Below are 17,298 nucleotides of genomic sequence, written 5' to 3'. Positions count from 1 at the left end.
CAGGGTTCGGACCCAAAGTGGAATCACAAGGGTATTTTTGCCTACACCTGTTTTCTGCCCTGTTCTCTCAGGAGTTAGAGTGAGTCAGAAAATCAAAGCTACCCCCATGTGTTTCCAGAGAAGGGGTTTAGACCCCGTAAGAATCCTAGAAAGTCCTAGACAATACAGGCCCCAAGTGGGCAAGCAGGGTGCCTAACAGCTTTCTTGCCAGCACTGAGCTATTCTACGGAAGGTGACCTTTGTTTGCTTGATGTCACCCCTCACTCTCAGGCTCCAGGGACCCAAAGGGCAGTAGCTTCTTACGTCAGTGACATACACCCAGTGCCCCAGCCAAACAACCTGACTCACAGCTAGGGGACACACAGACACACTTTATTTCTGGGAGGGAAGTTCATACTTTCGTATGTAGCATAACCGTGAAGGCTGACAAGGACTTGGCCTGTGACATCGGGAACTACAGGCTGTTTGCTGGCATCTGAGCCAACTCTCCTTCACTCATCCGGGCCGGCCTCCTCCTTGGCCGGCTTCTCTTCGGCATTTTCTCCCACATCTTTCAGATTTTGGCGAGCAAACTCCTCAAAAACCAAATTTTCGTCCTGGATGCTAAGAGAAAGCAGACGACATGCTGATCAGCGCACACTCTTCGACGCTGAAGACGAAGGAGTGAGACAAGACCTTTCATCTTCCTTTTCAGTAAAGGAGCTGTGTTTGCCCAAGACCTGTTTTTTTTTTTTTTTTTTTTTTGTTTTGTTTTTTGTTTTCTTTTTTGGGTTTTTCTAGGTAGGGTCTCGCTCTAGCCCAGGTTGACCTGGAATTCACTATGTAATCTCAGGCTGGCCTTGAACTCACAGTGATCCTCCTACTTCTGCCTCCCAAGTGCTGTGATTAAAAGTGTGCGTCACCATACACGGCTTCTAGGTTCATTTTTATTATTAATTTTCTCTGTCTCTCTCTCTCTCTCTCTCTCTCTCTCAGTCTCCTTTTTCCTCTCCTTCCCTCCCTCTCTTCTCCTTCTCTCTCTTTTTGTTTGTTTTGAGATGGTGATCCTCTTGTTTTCTTCTCCCAGTGGGCCAGCCACCATACCCAATTAAGGCTTTTTATACGAGAAAAACCCATGGAACAAAAGACACACCCAGCATAACTGCATAACTGCATGTGCACAAGCCTGAAGCCTGACAGCAAAGGACAGGGAGATGTGGACAGACTCCAGGAGGGTTTGTGCAGGAGAGACATCGCCGAGCACAGAGACACTGAGACAGCATTCAAATGACTCACCTTTCTTTTGCTGCACACCCAAAATGAAAGTGAGAAGGACAGAGAGAGAGAGAGAGAGAGGTTGGAGGAGAGAGGGGGAGAACAAGGGGAAGAGATATTAGCAAAAATTCTTTATTTAGCTTTTATTGACATACATATATTATACATAATAATGAGCTTCACTATGACATTTTCATACATATATACCATTTTTTGAACATATGCACACCCCCATTACCCTCTTCTGTTCCTCTCCCACTTCTTTCTTTTGAATCAGGATCTTGCTATGGTTGCGCTGGGTGGGCTGGCACTCACTTTGTATGTAGCCCATGCTAGGCTTAGACTGTGGCAATCTTCCTGCCTCAGCCTCATAAGTGCTGGGATTACAGGTGTGAGGTACCAGTCCTGGTTTTACTTTTTGAGGTCACAACGATTCTGTGTCACGGTACTAGGAAAATATCTCCCTGTAGGTGACTGTAATCTGAGGCCTGGAGACATAGAATTCATATCATTGCATATGATTTCTGCTTCTTTGCTTCTGTCTGCAAACCTAACCGTGTGTGTGTGTGTGTTCATGTGTGAGTGTTCCCAGGGATGGAAACCTCCTCGGGATCTGGCACAAGCTAGGCAAGTGTTCGAACGCCAAGCAATACACCCAGCTATAACTCTTCTCCTGAAATGAAGCTGCCACAAGCTCATCTCTAGAACTCTTTCCCTAATTTCCCTCCCCTCCTGATGCTCTTCTTTTCAAAGTATTTCTCCACAAGTGCTCTTCAGATGCCATGGAAGCCAGGGGGTCACCATGGAATCTGAGAATGCAGGTTCAGGCACATCCTATCAGGCTCTCAAAGAATGACACCTGGGACTTGATAGTATCCCAGAGTGAGTGTACACTAAAGACCAAGGACCTCTCTAGGACCCTCAGGGGTTTTCTTTAAATTATTTGTTTATTTTTATTTATTTATTTGAGAGTAACAAAGAGAGAAAGAGGCAGATAGATAGAGAGAATGGGCGTGCCAGGGCTCCAGCCACTGCAAATGAACTCCAGATGCATGTGCCACCTCGTGCATCTGGCTAACATGGGTACTGGGGAATAGAGCCTTGAACCTTTAATCCCAGCACTCAGGAGTCAGAGGTAGGAGGATCACTGTGAGTTTGACACCACACTGAGACTACAGAGTGAATTTCAGGTTAGCCTGGACCAGCGTGAAACCCTACCTGGAAAACCTTGATCTCTGTCCTCAACACAGAAAGAAAGATAGATAGAAAGAAAGAAAAGAGATAGAGAGATAGAGAGAGAGAGAGAAAGAAAGAAGGAAGGAAGGAAGGAAGGAAGGAAGGAAGGAAGGAAGGAAGGAAGGAAAAGAAAGAAACAGAAAAGCAAGAAAAACTGAAAGAGAGCGATATATTTGGGAAGAAAATTTTCAAGACTGTTTAAACCTATGTTTTTCCTGGATTACAATCCTAATTAGCCCCAAATAAATGTAAAAAATAGCATTTTAATGATGCAAGCATAAGTGAATAAAAAATGTTTAACTAGGCTGTATTTTCCCCCAAGGGAAGCTTTTGGCAAAATACTTTGAGAGTCTGAATATAAAATACTTGGCAAGGATATTTTGAGATTTTTAAACTTTTATTTATTTTATTATTTTTTCTTTCGAGGTAGGGTCTCACTCTAGCCCAGATGGACCTAGAATTCACTATATAGTCTTAGGGTGGCCTCGAACTCATGGCAATCCACCTACCTCAGCCTCCCAAGTGCTGGGATTAAAGGCATGTGCCACCATGCCTGGGTTTTTGTTTTGTTTTTGAGACAGGCTCTTGCTATATTATGTGGCCTGGGCTGGTCTCGAATTTACAACCCTCCTACCTCAGCTTCCTGAATGTTGGGGTTACATGTGTGCCACCATGCCTATTCTTTGGAAAGCTTATCTGAGCTCTCTTCACATGCCAACCACTTCTCTTCTTGGCAGTGACAATGCAATGGTTTTGAGTGTAAACAAACTTGTGGGTTTTTTGTTTTGTTTTGGGTTTTTTGTTTGTTTGTTTTTTGAGGTAGGGTCTCATTCTAACCCAGGCTGACCTGGAATTCACTATGTAGTTACATAGTTTCAGGGTGGTCTCGAACTCATGGCAATCTTCCTACCTCTGCTTCCTGAGTGCTAGGATTAAAGGCGAGTGCTGGGATTAAAAGCGTGTGCCACCACACCTGGCTTTGTGTGACTCTTGTATCCACACAGGAACCAATGGAGTTATTATCAGATGAACTGAGGTGTTGAGAACCGTGGCCAAGGTTTCTCTAGCATTTTCTGTAGTCTCAATACAATTGCCTCTTTAAAAAATACATCATCTTCTAACTGCCTGCTAACACTTCCAAATGAAACATGCGGCCATTGACTTCTAAATAAAATGCGATGCTTCAGGCTCTTACATCTATTTGTCACCTAAATCATCTCTGAATCTAAATCCAGGTCTGTCGACAGCAGAGTGTCTGCTCTGAAACCACTCCCAATAAAACCTCACAGTTGTCCCCATCCAAGAGCAGGGGTGCTACCTTCCACATTGGGACAGGGGGTAGCCACGTTCCTTACTGAGCAGGGGACCTCTCCCTTCTCTGGAATGACCTGGTCACTCATGGACAACACCCAGTGACTCCCATGCTCAGAGTCAAAGAAACCAGGAAGGAATGGGTACTACGTCTGCCATAGTGAATGAATGGATAGACGGCCCAGGTAATGGCGTGACTGACCTGGATCCTCGGGCTGGGGGTGCATGAGGCGGAAAGGTACTTCAGTGGCCACTTCACTGGATAAGGAAAAGAATGCAGCTTGGTGAGAATGTGCGCTTGCACATGTAAGTGTGCACACATGCACATGCACACATGCACACGCATTCATGCACGCACATGCATACACACGCACACATGCACACACGCACATGCACACACACAATTACAAATTACACAGCAAAGGCCATGACTGCAGAGATTCACCAAAGATCCCCGTGCCCAAGCTAAAAGACAGTTCAGCGGGATTCAAAACACAACACAACACAACAGAAATCAGGAAGTGGTCAAGCAGGAATTTGAAATTATTCCCTGGAATGTGGTCCAGGAACGTCACTCAGGCCTGGCTGCGGCCCACAGTGCTTTCAAATCCCTGGTATCCTGGTTATTAGTTGTAGTGACGTGACATTGTGGGAGAGAGGAGGTAACTCCCAGCGGAGGGGTGCGTTAGTTTTAATAATTATTCCTTGTAGCAAAGCACAACATTTGAACGTACTAAAATCTGCGTGAGGCTGGCATGTTGAGGACAGACTCACTCTCTTGCCAAAGAGCAGAACAGAGAGATGGTGCAGCTTCCACCAAAGGGAGCTAAAGGGCTTTGGGACACTTAGAATTTACAGGAAAGGGAGGGAAGGAGAGCAGAAGTGGATTCCACAGGCAGGAGGAATGGAAAGGTGGGAGAAGGGGTGAGCAGCGGAAGCTATCCTTGCATCCCAGGACGTGCTGGTGCCAACCCAGCGTGACCTATTCACAGTGACCCAGATGCAGACCAGGTGTAGATGAGAAGATGTCACCTGTGTTCCAGGTAAGGGACAGAGATGCTAAGATCGGGACAAAAGACTGTCAGGTCAATGATTGTCTCAAATATGTCCGTGCTTGTTGGTTTTCTGTGCGTGGTTCCAAAGACATTTGTCATTATTCACAGTCACCAAAAGGTAGAAACGACCCAAGTATAAACAATGAACTAAAGTTCTCAGGGAAGAAAGGAAGGAAGGAAGGAAGGAAGGAAGCAAGGAAGCAAGCAAGGAAGCAAGCAAGCAAGCAAGCTGCGCCTTTGTTGAAGACTCTGCCAGGCTGGTTGACCCATTCGAGCGTCTGGCTGTGCAGAGCTGAAATGTTGCCAAACTATCTTGGGCTATCTTTAGCCCTTGGTAGCTATTTATGGCCTGTGTGTGTGTGTGTGTGTGTGTGTGTGAGAGAGAGAGAGAGAGAGAGAGAGAGAGAGAGAGAGGGAGGGAGGGAGGGAGGGAGGGAGGGAGGGAGGGAGGGAGGGAGGGAGGGAGGGAGGGAGGGAGGGAGAGAGACTTAATATCCTGTGACTGTGACTGTCAGGTAAACCCTTTGGAACGTATTAACAGACTGCTTGCTTCCACCAACCCAAAGGCTAGGAATGTCATCAGAGAGCATCTGAGGCCTACAGCGGAGATAGATCTCCCTGCTTTGCTACAACCTGCCTACCTGATATTCCTACCAATATATCTGACAAATATCTTGATTTACCACTTTTTTTTTGAGGTAGGGTCTTCTAGGCCAGGCTGACCTGGAATTCGCTATGTAGTCTCTCTCTCAGGGTGGCCTGGAACTCATGGCGATCCTCCTCCCTCTGCCTCCCAAGTACTGGGATTCAAGGCATGTGCTACCACACCTGGCTGATTTACCACTTCTTTGGTCATAAGATTGTCACCATGTTAGAACAATCTGTATTCCCGGGTCGTAGTCATTCATCTTTGGCTCCAGAATAAACTAGCTCTCATTCACATTGAGATGAGAGTTGTGATTGTGTGTTCACACCAACAGATGAATAAACAAAGGCAGTCTATCTGTACGGTGGAATATCACCCCGTCGTAAGAAGGAATGAGTACTACGCATGCCATGACAGAGGCAGACCTTGGAAGCACTGTACTGAGTGACGAAGCCCGTCACCAAGGCTAGGCTTGGGCCGTGAGCATCTACTCAGAGGTGCTAGCCCGGAGGAGTGAACCTACTAGTAAAAAGCTAGTCAGTGGTTTCCAGGGGCTGAGGAAAGTAGAAGTGATTACTCAGCAAGGACGTGGTTTCCTTTTCAGATGACAAAAGTGTTCTGAACTTAGGTAGTGACAGTGGTTGCAAACATTGTTAAATATATTTAATTGTGCTAAAGTTATGCACTTAAAATGGTTAAGATGGGGCTGGAGAGATGGTTAAGGCCTTTGCCTGCCAAGCCAAAGGACCCCAATTCAATTCTCCAGGACCCAAGTAAACCAGATGCCCAAAGGGGTGCATGCATCTGGAGTTTATTTGCAGTGGCTGGAGGCCTTGGTGTGCCCACTTTCTGCCTCTCTCTCTCTCAAATAAATAAAATATATTTAAAAAAAAAAAAAAAAGACAGGCTGGATGTGGGCCGGACGTGGTGGCCCAAGCTTTAATCCCAGCACTTGGGAGGCAGAGGTAGGAGGACTGCCATGAGTTTGAGGCCACCCTGAGACTCCATAGTGAATTCCAGGTCAGCCTGGGCTAGAGTGAGACCCTACCTCAAAAAAAAAAAAAAGGTTAAAATGATAAAACTCATATGCATTGTAACCCACGCACACACGTAGTCTCATGGAGTGTGCCAGTTTTCTGGGGTGTGCGTATGCATGTGCATGTGCATGTGTGTATCCTTGCCCAAGTGAAGGCCTACCTATGAGTTACATGAGTTACAGCCTCACCTACTGGCTGAGCATCTCACGACACATCCAGAGACGGGGGTATCCCTCCCTCATGGAGCCCCAGAGCACAAACACCAACCAGTCTTTATCAGTGTGCTGAGCCCCAGGTTCATTGTCCTTGACTTACTGGGAACTGAGTGCAGAAGGAAGGAGAAGAGGCTTACCTGGAGGTGAGCTCTCCCAGGAAGCTAGAAAGCACAAAATGCAGAGCTGTGGTGACTGTCCCCAACGCAACCAACCACTACCCACCCTCAGATCTCCTTCGTGCTAATGCGTGACTTTCCAGGTTGCCTCCCTTAAAGCTCATCTTCAGCCCTGTCTCTCTGCGGATCACCTCTCTTTCCCCAGAGGATGACTCAAGAAGTGGGATCCTTGGGTTCAAGAAATAGGGCACAGATCAGAATTTCTCAGCTGAGGCAACAGGACTGAAATTTACGCCCTCAGTATGGGCTACATACTGGGACTCTTGTCTAAAAACCAAAATCGGAAGGCAAGAAATAAAATTTCTCAGCCACAGGGGTCATGGTGCAGTGCTATTTACAACTGTCCCTGTCGCTCAGTGTCCATGGGGGATTGGTTCCAGAATCCCTGGTGGGTGCTCAAGTCTCTTCCAGAAAACCACCTAGGATTTGCGTCTGACCTTCACACATCTTCCTCTGCATTCTAACGTCTCTAAATCCCTCACAATGCCCAATACGACATAAAGGCTATACAGTTATTAGACTGCATTGTTTGGGGAATAAATGATGAAAATCTGCACACGTCTTGGTTAGACACAATTCCCCCCCACCAAAATTTCAACCTGTGCTTTGTTGAAATCTCATATATGGAACCCAAAGATTTGGAGGACCAACTATTTGCTTTTCTTGACTATAAAATGAAACTCCAGGCTGTTTTTAGCTCCTCAGAGGGAAAAGGGCAGAAACACCATCCAGTTTGGAAAACACAAGGAGTGCAGGAACTGAGCGGATAAGATGTCCAAATCAGGCCCAGGTTCTTTATTGCCCTGAGCAAAATTTGGAGAACTCTTTAGCAATATGGGACATGTGTGGGGACTTGCCTTTGATGGCCAAGCTGACAACGGCCCATCAAGGTAAAAGGTCAGAGCCTTTGGCAAAGGAACTTGGAAGGAAAATGAGAATTCAAGTTTTTTTCTTTTAATGAGATTAAGGATACTGATTTCAACCAAAAAAAAAAAAAAGAAAGAAAAAGAAAAAAAACAGCAGTTTACTTAGAACTCTAACTATCAGCACTTTTGTGTCAAAAGGAGATTCCTGATTATGTCAAATCATGTTCAAAGAAGGAAGGCCTCTCTCCTTTAGGATTGTTAGATGTGTCTAAGATTCAAACATAAAGAAATACATAAACGTGTGTGTGTGTGTGTGTGTATGAAGCCAGGTCTCCTTTTTTTTTTTTTTTTTTTTTGAGGTAGGGTCTCACTCTGGCCCAGGCTGACCTGGAATTCACTATGTAGTCTCAGGGTGACCTTGAACTCATGGCAATCCTCCTACCTCTGCCTCCTGAGTGCTGGGATTAAAGGCGTGCGCCACCATGCCTGGCATGAAGCCGGGTCTCCTTTGTAATCCTGGTTGGTCCAGGATATATAGGCCAGGGTGGCCTCCAACTTGCAGTGTAGTAACAGGATTACCCAGCTCTGCAGGCTTTAAAAAAAAAATTGTTTTTGAGACAAGGTCCCATGTAGCCCAGGCTGACCTTAAACTCCTTATATAGCTGAGGGCAGCCTTGAACTCCTGATCCTTGGTTGTCTACCTTCCAGGTACTAGGATTATAGGTATGTGCTACCATGTTCTACTTAGGTTTTTTTTTTTGTTTGTTTGTTTGTTTTGTTTTGTTTTGTTTGAGACAGAGTCTATATAGCCCAGGCCTCATGATCCTTTTACCCCAATCTTCCAAGCATTGGGATTAAAGACATGAGCCATCACACCACCATGAATAAAGGAAGATTTAGTGGGCAATTGCTATATAGAACTACGCTGACTTTTATTCTTGCTGTCACCTTCACTGGGATAAAAATGTACCCTTGGCTAAGCGGTCCTATGGTGCATATACTTCAGCCTGCTTTTCCAGATGGGTGTTGTCACCAGAAGGACTGTGGAAGCTGGCATACGGAACCATGCATGAAATCCACTCACTCGGGAATCAGTAGACTCCATGGGTCTCCCTTGCTGTCTGCCCACCAGTTGTCCAGGAGAGGAGCTATCCAAACTGCCCAAGGCCAAGATGGCAGATCCAGCTAGCTGCCACTTACCCTGACACTGTGAGCTTCACCTTGATGTGGTATGACACCAGGATCCCCAGGACAGTGCGGTCAATGCCCTCCTTGATGCTGTCCACACAGAAAGGAGAAGGACAACGAGAGCAGAGACAATCAGAGCTGATCTAGGGACCTTTCCCTCCCTCTGCAGCACTGCTGTCCTGAAGGTGCTGTCTCAGAACTAGCAAACATCACCATGCTGGCTACAGGATTTTGCCCACTTGTGGAGTAGGGAGTAAGGCTCCGACATCTTCCTCTATGGCATCCACAGAGGGCAGAGCACTTGTCCTTCTCGGAGCTTGACTTCCACTGATACGCACTTAATCTGGTCACCCAGTAGATCTTATCCTCCTGCCACCTCCCTCTTCCTGAGCTGGCCGCCACCCATCAGCCCGGAATTCTCCCCCAGGCTTGCCCCCCCCACAGGTGATATATCTCAGTAGCATATGTCCCCTGCAGCCAGGAAGTGTATCCAGGCTACAGCCTTGGCAGATAATCTGTGAGCTGACTTGGCCACCTTTTACTCAGCTATGCCTGATGAGCTTTTACCAACCCCAAACCTGCCCGTAAGGTCCTCCTCCCCTTCTTTTGCTCCCCCAACACCTTAGTGATGAACCCTTTCTGTATAAAGCCAGGCAGCACCAGGCTGCCTTCCTCTTTGCTCTGTTCTATGAAAGGCACATGGACACGCTACAGTAGCGAGGTTGTGGAATCATGATTGTTCGAGAATGTCCCCAGCACCCAGTGTTGCCATCATTGCACTGGTCATGAAAGGAGAACTCACTTAAGTGAGTGGCTGATATTAAGATATTGAGAGAGTTTAGTATAACCATCCTCGACAGAACTCTCACTGCAAGCTTCGTGAGCACTCATGCCATATGCGCTATCTGACATGTACCACAGTGGACATTTTGTCACAAGTTATTATCTCCCGTGATCCAATGTAGGGGGGACTTAAGATGTCCAACAATAGGAATTAAGGCATAAAAAAAATAACCAAGATGGCTGGAGGGATGGCTTAGCAGTTAAGGTATTTGCCTGCAAAGCCAAAGGACCCAGGTTCGATTCCCCCAGGACCCACGTTAGCCAGATGCACAAGGGGGTGCACCCATCTGGAGTTCATTTGCAGTGGCTGGAGACCCTGACGTGCCCATTCTCTCTCTCTCTCTCTTTCTCTGTCAAATAAATAAATAAATAAAAATAAGATATTAGAAAATAACCAAGATAATGTGAATCATGACATAAATCATGGTAGAGAACCCTGAAAATGGGAGGCAGAGGCAGAGGACAGAGAGGTTATGTGGGCAGCTCAGGGTTCTGAGACACAGCTAGGTGTGCTTCAGTCTCACAAACCATGTCCAGCCCTGGGAGTCTTCTGATGGAACGTGTGATCCCAAGACCACAGTGCTCCTTAAAGAGCTTTGCTCCTCAACCACTGGATGGAGACACATCAGAGGCCCGAGCTGGGACCCCAGCCCTTTGCTGGCACTGATTCTTTACCTGGTGCCAAATGGAGCCCAGCAACCAGGAAGAGAACATGCTGTGGCACATGCCCTAGAGTTCCCTGCGTGCTCTGTCCCTGTTCCCTTCCTGAGCAGGAGAGTCAGCAAGGAGTACACTTTGCTCTGCCACTAACTGACCCGGTGACCCTGGATGAAGCCCTCGTTCTGGTCTAAGTGACAGCCTTCTTACCCATCCAATGACTGTGAGGCGGAGAGACGTGCGTGCTTAGAAGCCACTCTGCTATTGTGATGTACCTTGGCAGCACGCAGCGCTAATGTTGCTGTCAGAGTCATTGAACCCTTCAACCCTGCAATTGTTCTACAACATCAGTTTCCCTCTTGCTTTCTCCCTGGGCTTCATGAGCAGCACACTCATAACACGGAAACTTATCAGAGGGCTGGAGAGATAGCTTAGTGGTGAAAAGTGCTTGCTTACAAAGCCTGGTTGCCAAGTTCAATTCTCCAGTACCTATGAACAGCCAGATGCACACTTTGTACATTCATTTGGTGTTTGTTATAGTGGCAATAGGCTCTGTTGCACCCATTCTCTCTCTCTCTCTCTCTTAGCTCTCTCTGCTTGAAAATAAAAACATAAAAATATTTTTTAAAACAATCCTTTGACTCTCACCTTCTTTCTAAAAGGTCCCCACTGCTGGTCTCACAGAATTTGAGCTGGGTTCACATGGGTCAGAGACACCAGTCTCTTGCCTATTGGTACCATCTCTGAGGTGCACAGTGGGGCCAAGAGGGAGCCTCCAGCACATTCCATGGGGAAAAGGCAGCAAGTGGGCCTCAAGGTGGGTCTTGGATCCTGCCCCACACCCTCAGTTCACCAGCCCACAGTCTCCCAGGAATGGAAGCCTGGGAAGGCGGATAGCAGTGTCCCGGGAGGGTTACCCTAAAGTTTTACTGTTTCTAGACTTCCTGTGTGACTCCAGCCAGCGGTTCTCCCATTCCTGGCCAGCAAGTCAGTGTTTGTATTCAAGGAGATCTGGGGCACACATGCAACCATCAAGACGCACCCCCCACCCCGCCTTTCCCAATGGAAACCAGTGAATGAGAGCCCCACCTATACGAAGCGGTCTGTGTGCCCAGGACACCACATAAACTAGTGATTCTTCTGGAAGTCAGAGCTGGCGCTCCTGGAGCGCACTCTGGGTGTTGGGCATCACACCTTACGTGGATTGTCCCACTGAGTGGATGAGCTTGGAACTGTGATCACCCCACTTTACAGACAGGAAGAAAGGAGGTTCTCAGAGCTCAAGGCACTTGCCAAGGGCCACCCACAGGGCAGACCAGTGGCGCTGGGATTGGTGCAAGGCTGTGCCCACATCATGTGAGGTGGGAGCAACTCCCACTTCCGCACTCTGTGCTGCCCACGGTAGCCCGTCCTGCGGGTGACCCTGCACGCATGCCTTGAGGGCAGAGTAGCACCAGCCTGTAGCAATGGCCCATTGGCAGCCTCACACACTCACATGGTGCTGGAGGCCAGGTTTGTGTCTTCATGCTTGATCTTCCCATCCAGCGCGATGCCTCTCCTTTCTCGGTTGTTAGCCAGCAAGGGCACCAGCGTCAGCGTCTTGGTCAAAGTGCTGTTTGGTGGTATTTTTTCTCTTGAGAAAGAACAGAGAGACTTGTAACCACACAAGCCACCATGGAGCACGCAACATCCGGTTTGCCATGGAGCAGTGTCCTGGGTTGCAGCTTTCTTGCTGGGCAGAGGGGCATGGTGTCAGGGAGACGCCATAGGAGCCCGGGAGCAAGACTGAGACATTTCTGCAACCCTCTCAGTCTGCTCCCAATTGCTAAACTCCTAAAACGTTCTGTGAAGTTAAAAAAGACCAATAGCTAGAGATAGTGGCACATGCTGTAATCCCAGCTCTCAGGAGACTGAGGCTGGAGGATTGCCAGCCTGGGCTACATAGTGACATTCGGTCTCACAGACAACAAAGCAAAAATACCAAAAACCAAATTAGACAAACTGGCCTAAAGGTCTCCTGAGACTTCATGAATCCCGCAGCGGGCAGCAGAGCCTTTGGTATCAGCAAACAGCCCATGAAGGAAAAGCTGCTATTGCCAAAAGCTGTCCCTAGAAGGGCAGTGTGTGACTGACGGTGAACAGGTCCACTGTGGGCCACACAGACCCAGGCTAGTTTGGGTTCAAAGCAGCACACAGCTTTTTCCACTGGGGCTTTTCCACCATCTGATAGATTGGAGGAAGCATGGGTCAAGACACAGTTCTGGGGTCTAACTGGGGACACAGCATTGCTGGGATCCCAAAGCAGCGTCTGAGAAGCCTGGCTCTGCAGTCCACATGCCGGTCCCAGGGCGGGAGCAAGGGTTGTCTAACAGCTGTCCCCGCATGTTGCGCCAGCCCTATGGTCATGGTCACATAGCTGCAAGTTGTTGGCTGACAGAACCCAGCATGCCAGTGGCATACCCTGTACCCTCATACACAGCTGGGTGTGGCCTGAAGAGTCTGTCAGGGAGCCAGCATCAGGACCACTTCCTGAACGAATTCAGAGACATCTGGAAGCCTAAAATGCCTCTCACAGGAAGGACTTCCCTGTTTGCTGTCCCTGAGAAGTTTAAGACAGCTGGGGCTCCTCCTGTCTCTGGTGGATACAGGAAGTTGTTTGTACAATTCTGCTTGAGCCCAGGCGGCCCACATCCTCCCACTTCAGTGATGTGAAATCTGCCATGAGCCGAGAAATGCTGACACTGCTCCACAAGAGGGACCAATGTAGGAAGGAGGTCCCCAAGGCTGGAGTGATGGCTGTTACTGAAGCAGAACTTGCTGCAGGGCTGTAACAAGGCCCCAGGGTCCTCAGGAGCTTGGGGGTCTGGGTCAGTTTCTCCTGCTCTGTGACCTTGTGAGGGGCCTCCCGTCGAGATTGGGTGTAATAATTAATCTTATCAGCTGGATTGGATTGAGAAGTGCCTAGGAGATTAGTGAAGCACATCTCTGGGTGTCTGTGAGAATCTTTCTAGAGAGGATTAACTAAGGGGGAAGACCTATCCTGAATGGGGGCGGCACCAGCCCTTAGGCTGGGAGCCTAGATGGAATCAAATGGGAGGGCGGAGAGAGAGATCTTCCACTCCACACACTCACTCTCTCCACGTTCTGGCCACCATGATGTGAGCTGCTCGGTTATGCCCACCCCACCATGATGGACTGAAACCTCCGAAACTATGAGCCAAGATAAATCTTTCCTCACTGAGCTTGTTGTCGTGGTATTTGTCTCTGATGACACAGGCCTGCTAACGTGAGCCGGCCCGACTTCCACTCCCATCTTCCCCACCCACAGGGGATCTTAGAATGGGTTTCTAGTCTCCTGGGAATCACTGGCCCAAAATGCATCCAAATGTTTGAAAGAAATCCAGATGATGGATTATACGTCAGGAGAAAACTCATTTGCCCCATTGTTACTGAGTATCTAACAGAATACCAGTCAAGAACAAGATTCCCCAGGACCAAGAATGTGCCCTAGGACTGGAGAGATGGCTTAGCCTGGAAAGCCAAAGGACCCAGGTTCAATTCCCTAGGACCCACATAAGCCAGACACACAAGGTGGCACATATATCTGGAGCTTGTTTGCAGTGGCTGAATGCCCTGGTGTACCCATTCATTCTCTTTCTTCCTCTATCAAAATAATAAATAAATAAAAATAAAATAAAAAGAATGTGCCCTAAAATATGGGAAAGGTGCCAGGCGTGGTGGCGCATGCTTTTAATCCCAGCACTCGGGAGGCAGAGGTAGGAGGATCACCGTGAGTTCGAGGCCACCCTGAGACTACATAGTGAATTCCAGGTCAGCCTGAGCCAGAGTGAGACCCTACCTCTAAAAGCCAAAAAAAAAAAAACCAAACAAACAAACATACATACATACATACATATATATATATATATATATATATATATATATATAAAATATGGGAAAGGCCCATAAGGAAGACAGCCATAAAGTGTGGTTCTGCCCTGCCTCCTGCCACAGCAGATCTAAACTTAATGCTGATATTTTTATTTGTTTGTTCATTTGTGTGTGTGTTGTGTATGCATGTGTATATGTGCATGGACACACCAGGGTTCTCCCTGCTGCAAACAAAAATCCATCTGGCTTTATATGGGTGGCTTGGGCATGAACCTGGGCCAAAAGGTTTTGCAAGCAGAGGCTTTAACTACTGAGCCTTTGCTCCAGTGTAAGGCTGAATTTAAAATAATATCTTACCCTAACGTTACCTTTTAAATATATAATATCATCTGAGTGAATCAGTTTTCTCTCCTCACTGCCAGCCCCTCCCTTCCTGTACACAACAGTACTCAGAACACGCCAGCCGAAGGGAAAAAGACTTTTGGGGGAGGGTGCATAACAAGCCCCCACCTGTGTATTAAATGAATCTGTGTGACATCCTGGCACAAAGCAAAAGTTGGCAGGCCTCCTACACCCGTACAGAGGATCCTTGGCAGGATTCTCTTTGCATTTTAAGTTAGTTCGGGGAGAAAAGTCATTCATAGCCGGCTGAGAATGGATCTGTGTTTCTAGTTCAGTGTTCATCGGTACAGGTTTTCAGATTAAAGAGATGATCAAAAGATACAGTTCTGGGCTGGAGAGATGACTTAATGTTTAAGGTGCTTGCCTGTGAAGTTTAAAGGCTCGGGTTTGATTCTCCAGGTCCTACATAAGCCAGATACACAAGGTGGCACATGTGTCTGGAGTTTGCTTGCAGTGGCTGGAGGCCTGGCGCACCCATTCTTTCTCTCTCTCTGTCTCTAATAAATAAATAAAAATCTAGGTCTGGAGAGATGGCTTAGCGGTTAAGCACTTGCCTGTGAAGCCTAAGGACCCTGGTTCGAGGCTCAACTCTCCAGGACCCATGTTAGCCAGATACACAAGGGGGCACATGCGTCTGGAGTTTGTTTGCAGTGGCTGGAGGCCCTCGCAAGTTCCCATTCTCTCTCTCTCTCTCTCTTTGCCTCTTTCTGTCTGTCTGTCGCTTTCAAATAAATAAATAAAAAACAAACAAAAAATTTTTTTTAATCTAAAAAAATTTTTAAAAAAGATACAGTCCTGAGCCAGGCATGGTGGTACATGCCTTTTAATCCCAGCACTTGGGAGGCAGAGGTAAGAGGAAGGATTGCTGTGAGTTTAAGGCTAGCCTGGGACTATAGTAAGTTCCAAGTCAGCCTGGGCTATAGCAAGACGCTACATCAAAACAAAACAATGGGCTGCAGAGATGGCTTAGCGGTTAATGCTCGCCTGTGAAGCCTAAGGACACTGGTTCGAGCCTCGATTCCCCAGGACCCATGTTAGCCAGATGCACAAGGGGGCGTATGCATCTGGAGTTCATTTGCAGTGGCTGGAAGCCCTGGCGTGCCCATTCTCTCTCTCTCCTCCTCTCTGTCACTCTCAAATAAATAAATAAAAATAAACAAAAAAATTAAAAAAAAAACCCAAAAACCAAGATTCAGTCCTGCCCTGAGCTGACAGCTCACTGGGCCATCTGCTTGGTGGGGGGAGGGGTGGGGGAGGGGCAGCAGAAAGAGCCCACCATTGCTAACAACCATCCCAGGGGTCCCATTCCTCCCCGCTCCCCCATTCTCCGTGCCGGCTGATGCCGCAGACTGTGAGCTGGACGAGGTAAACCCACAGCTGACACTACTTTGCAGCCCTTGAAGTGAGAGAAGGGGAAGGAAGCAGAAGGCTGGGGCCCGGTGGGCGGTCGTTCTACTTCCCTCTTCCAGAGAGGAACTTGACAATGACAGTGGCCGCCCAGGAAGTGGAACCGCAGCCTCTACTTACTGTGTTTCCTCGGTGGCCACCGGCTTGACGTAATAGTCACTGGAGTAGAGAACCACGTTGGCCACTTGCTCCACTGCAAAGGAAAGATAGCAGCCTGGTGATCAGCCGGGCCCTTCATGCCTGAGCTGGGTCCCTCCTGGCCTTCAGGGGACACAGCAGGAGATTTGAATCTACTTCAGCTTTCTTAGGCCCCAGCTTAAAGGCTGCAGATTTCCAGGTCTGGCCTCTGGCCATTTCTGTTCACTGATAACCTGCGCTGGGTCAACTCCTACCTATGAGCCAGGCTCCAAGACACGGCACCAGGACCCTCCTCCTGCCCCCCGTGTCTGTGGTCTATCCTGGTGGGGTGTTCCCATCCAAAGGCACAGGGTCTTTCAGCATCCCAGAACTCATCATTTGTTTTCTTTCTCCAAACCCAGTCCCTTCCCACCATCCTGGATCTTATTTAATGAGCATCATCCCTTCCACCCTCAATCTCCAACCTTCTAGAAGCCAGCCAGGAGCAGCTATGATGGGTTCATAGATGTAAAGTGGTAGTCAGGAAAGTGGACCTTACAACCAGAATCTTGGGTTCAAATCTCTGCTCAGCCATGAATTGTGGAGTAAATTATTTAGATCAGGCCAAGTGTGGTGGTGCACACCTTTAATCCCAGCACTGGGGAGGCAGAGGTAGGAACATAGCCATGAGTTCAAGGCCATCCGAGACTACATAGTGAATTCCAGGTCAGCCTGGGTAGAGTGAGACCCTACCTCAACCCCCCCCCCAAAATGTGTTATATAGATCCTCTAAGCCTCAATTTCCCCACTAGTAAAATAGGGCTGATAGTCACATAGGGAAGCCATGATCATTCAGAAATAGCTTTCAAGGTGGACATGGTACCGCACACCTACTGTCCCCGTACGCAGGAGGCAGAAGCATGAGGAGTTCTGTGAGTCTGATCCCCGTCTGTAGACAGCAGTGAGCACTCACACAGAGCCCGGTCTACAGACAACA

General features: G+C 47.9%; 1 protein-coding gene across 1 annotated transcript in view; it reads right to left on the bottom strand.

Annotated features, from left to right (window-relative positions):
* Positions 1 to 351: 351 nt before the first annotated feature.
* Positions 352 to 17,298, bottom strand: part of Sag (S-antigen visual arrestin) — a 43,813-nt gene continuing 26,866 nt past the window's right edge. The window contains exons 9-15 of the mRNA XM_045148352.1: positions 16,305 to 16,377; positions 11,980 to 12,117; positions 8,997 to 9,074; positions 6,892 to 6,915; positions 4,004 to 4,059; positions 1,276 to 1,285; positions 352 to 603 (exon numbers count right to left, since the gene is read on the bottom strand). Of these exons, the coding sequence (XP_045004287.1) occupies positions 492 to 603; positions 1,276 to 1,285; positions 4,004 to 4,059; positions 6,892 to 6,915; positions 8,997 to 9,074; positions 11,980 to 12,117; positions 16,305 to 16,377 (491 nt within the window). The 3' untranslated portion in view covers positions 352 to 491. The remainder of the gene's footprint in view (positions 604 to 1,275; positions 1,286 to 4,003; positions 4,060 to 6,891; positions 6,916 to 8,996; positions 9,075 to 11,979; positions 12,118 to 16,304; positions 16,378 to 17,298) is intronic.

Source organism: Jaculus jaculus, chromosome 4 (genome assembly GCF_020740685.1).
Source record: "Jaculus jaculus isolate mJacJac1 chromosome 4, mJacJac1.mat.Y.cur, whole genome shotgun sequence".
Classification (NCBI taxonomy): Eukaryota; Metazoa; Chordata; class Mammalia; order Rodentia; family Dipodidae; genus Jaculus; species Jaculus jaculus.
Note: the sequence above shows the minus strand (reverse complement) of the source record. Positions and strands in the feature narration are given on the sequence as shown.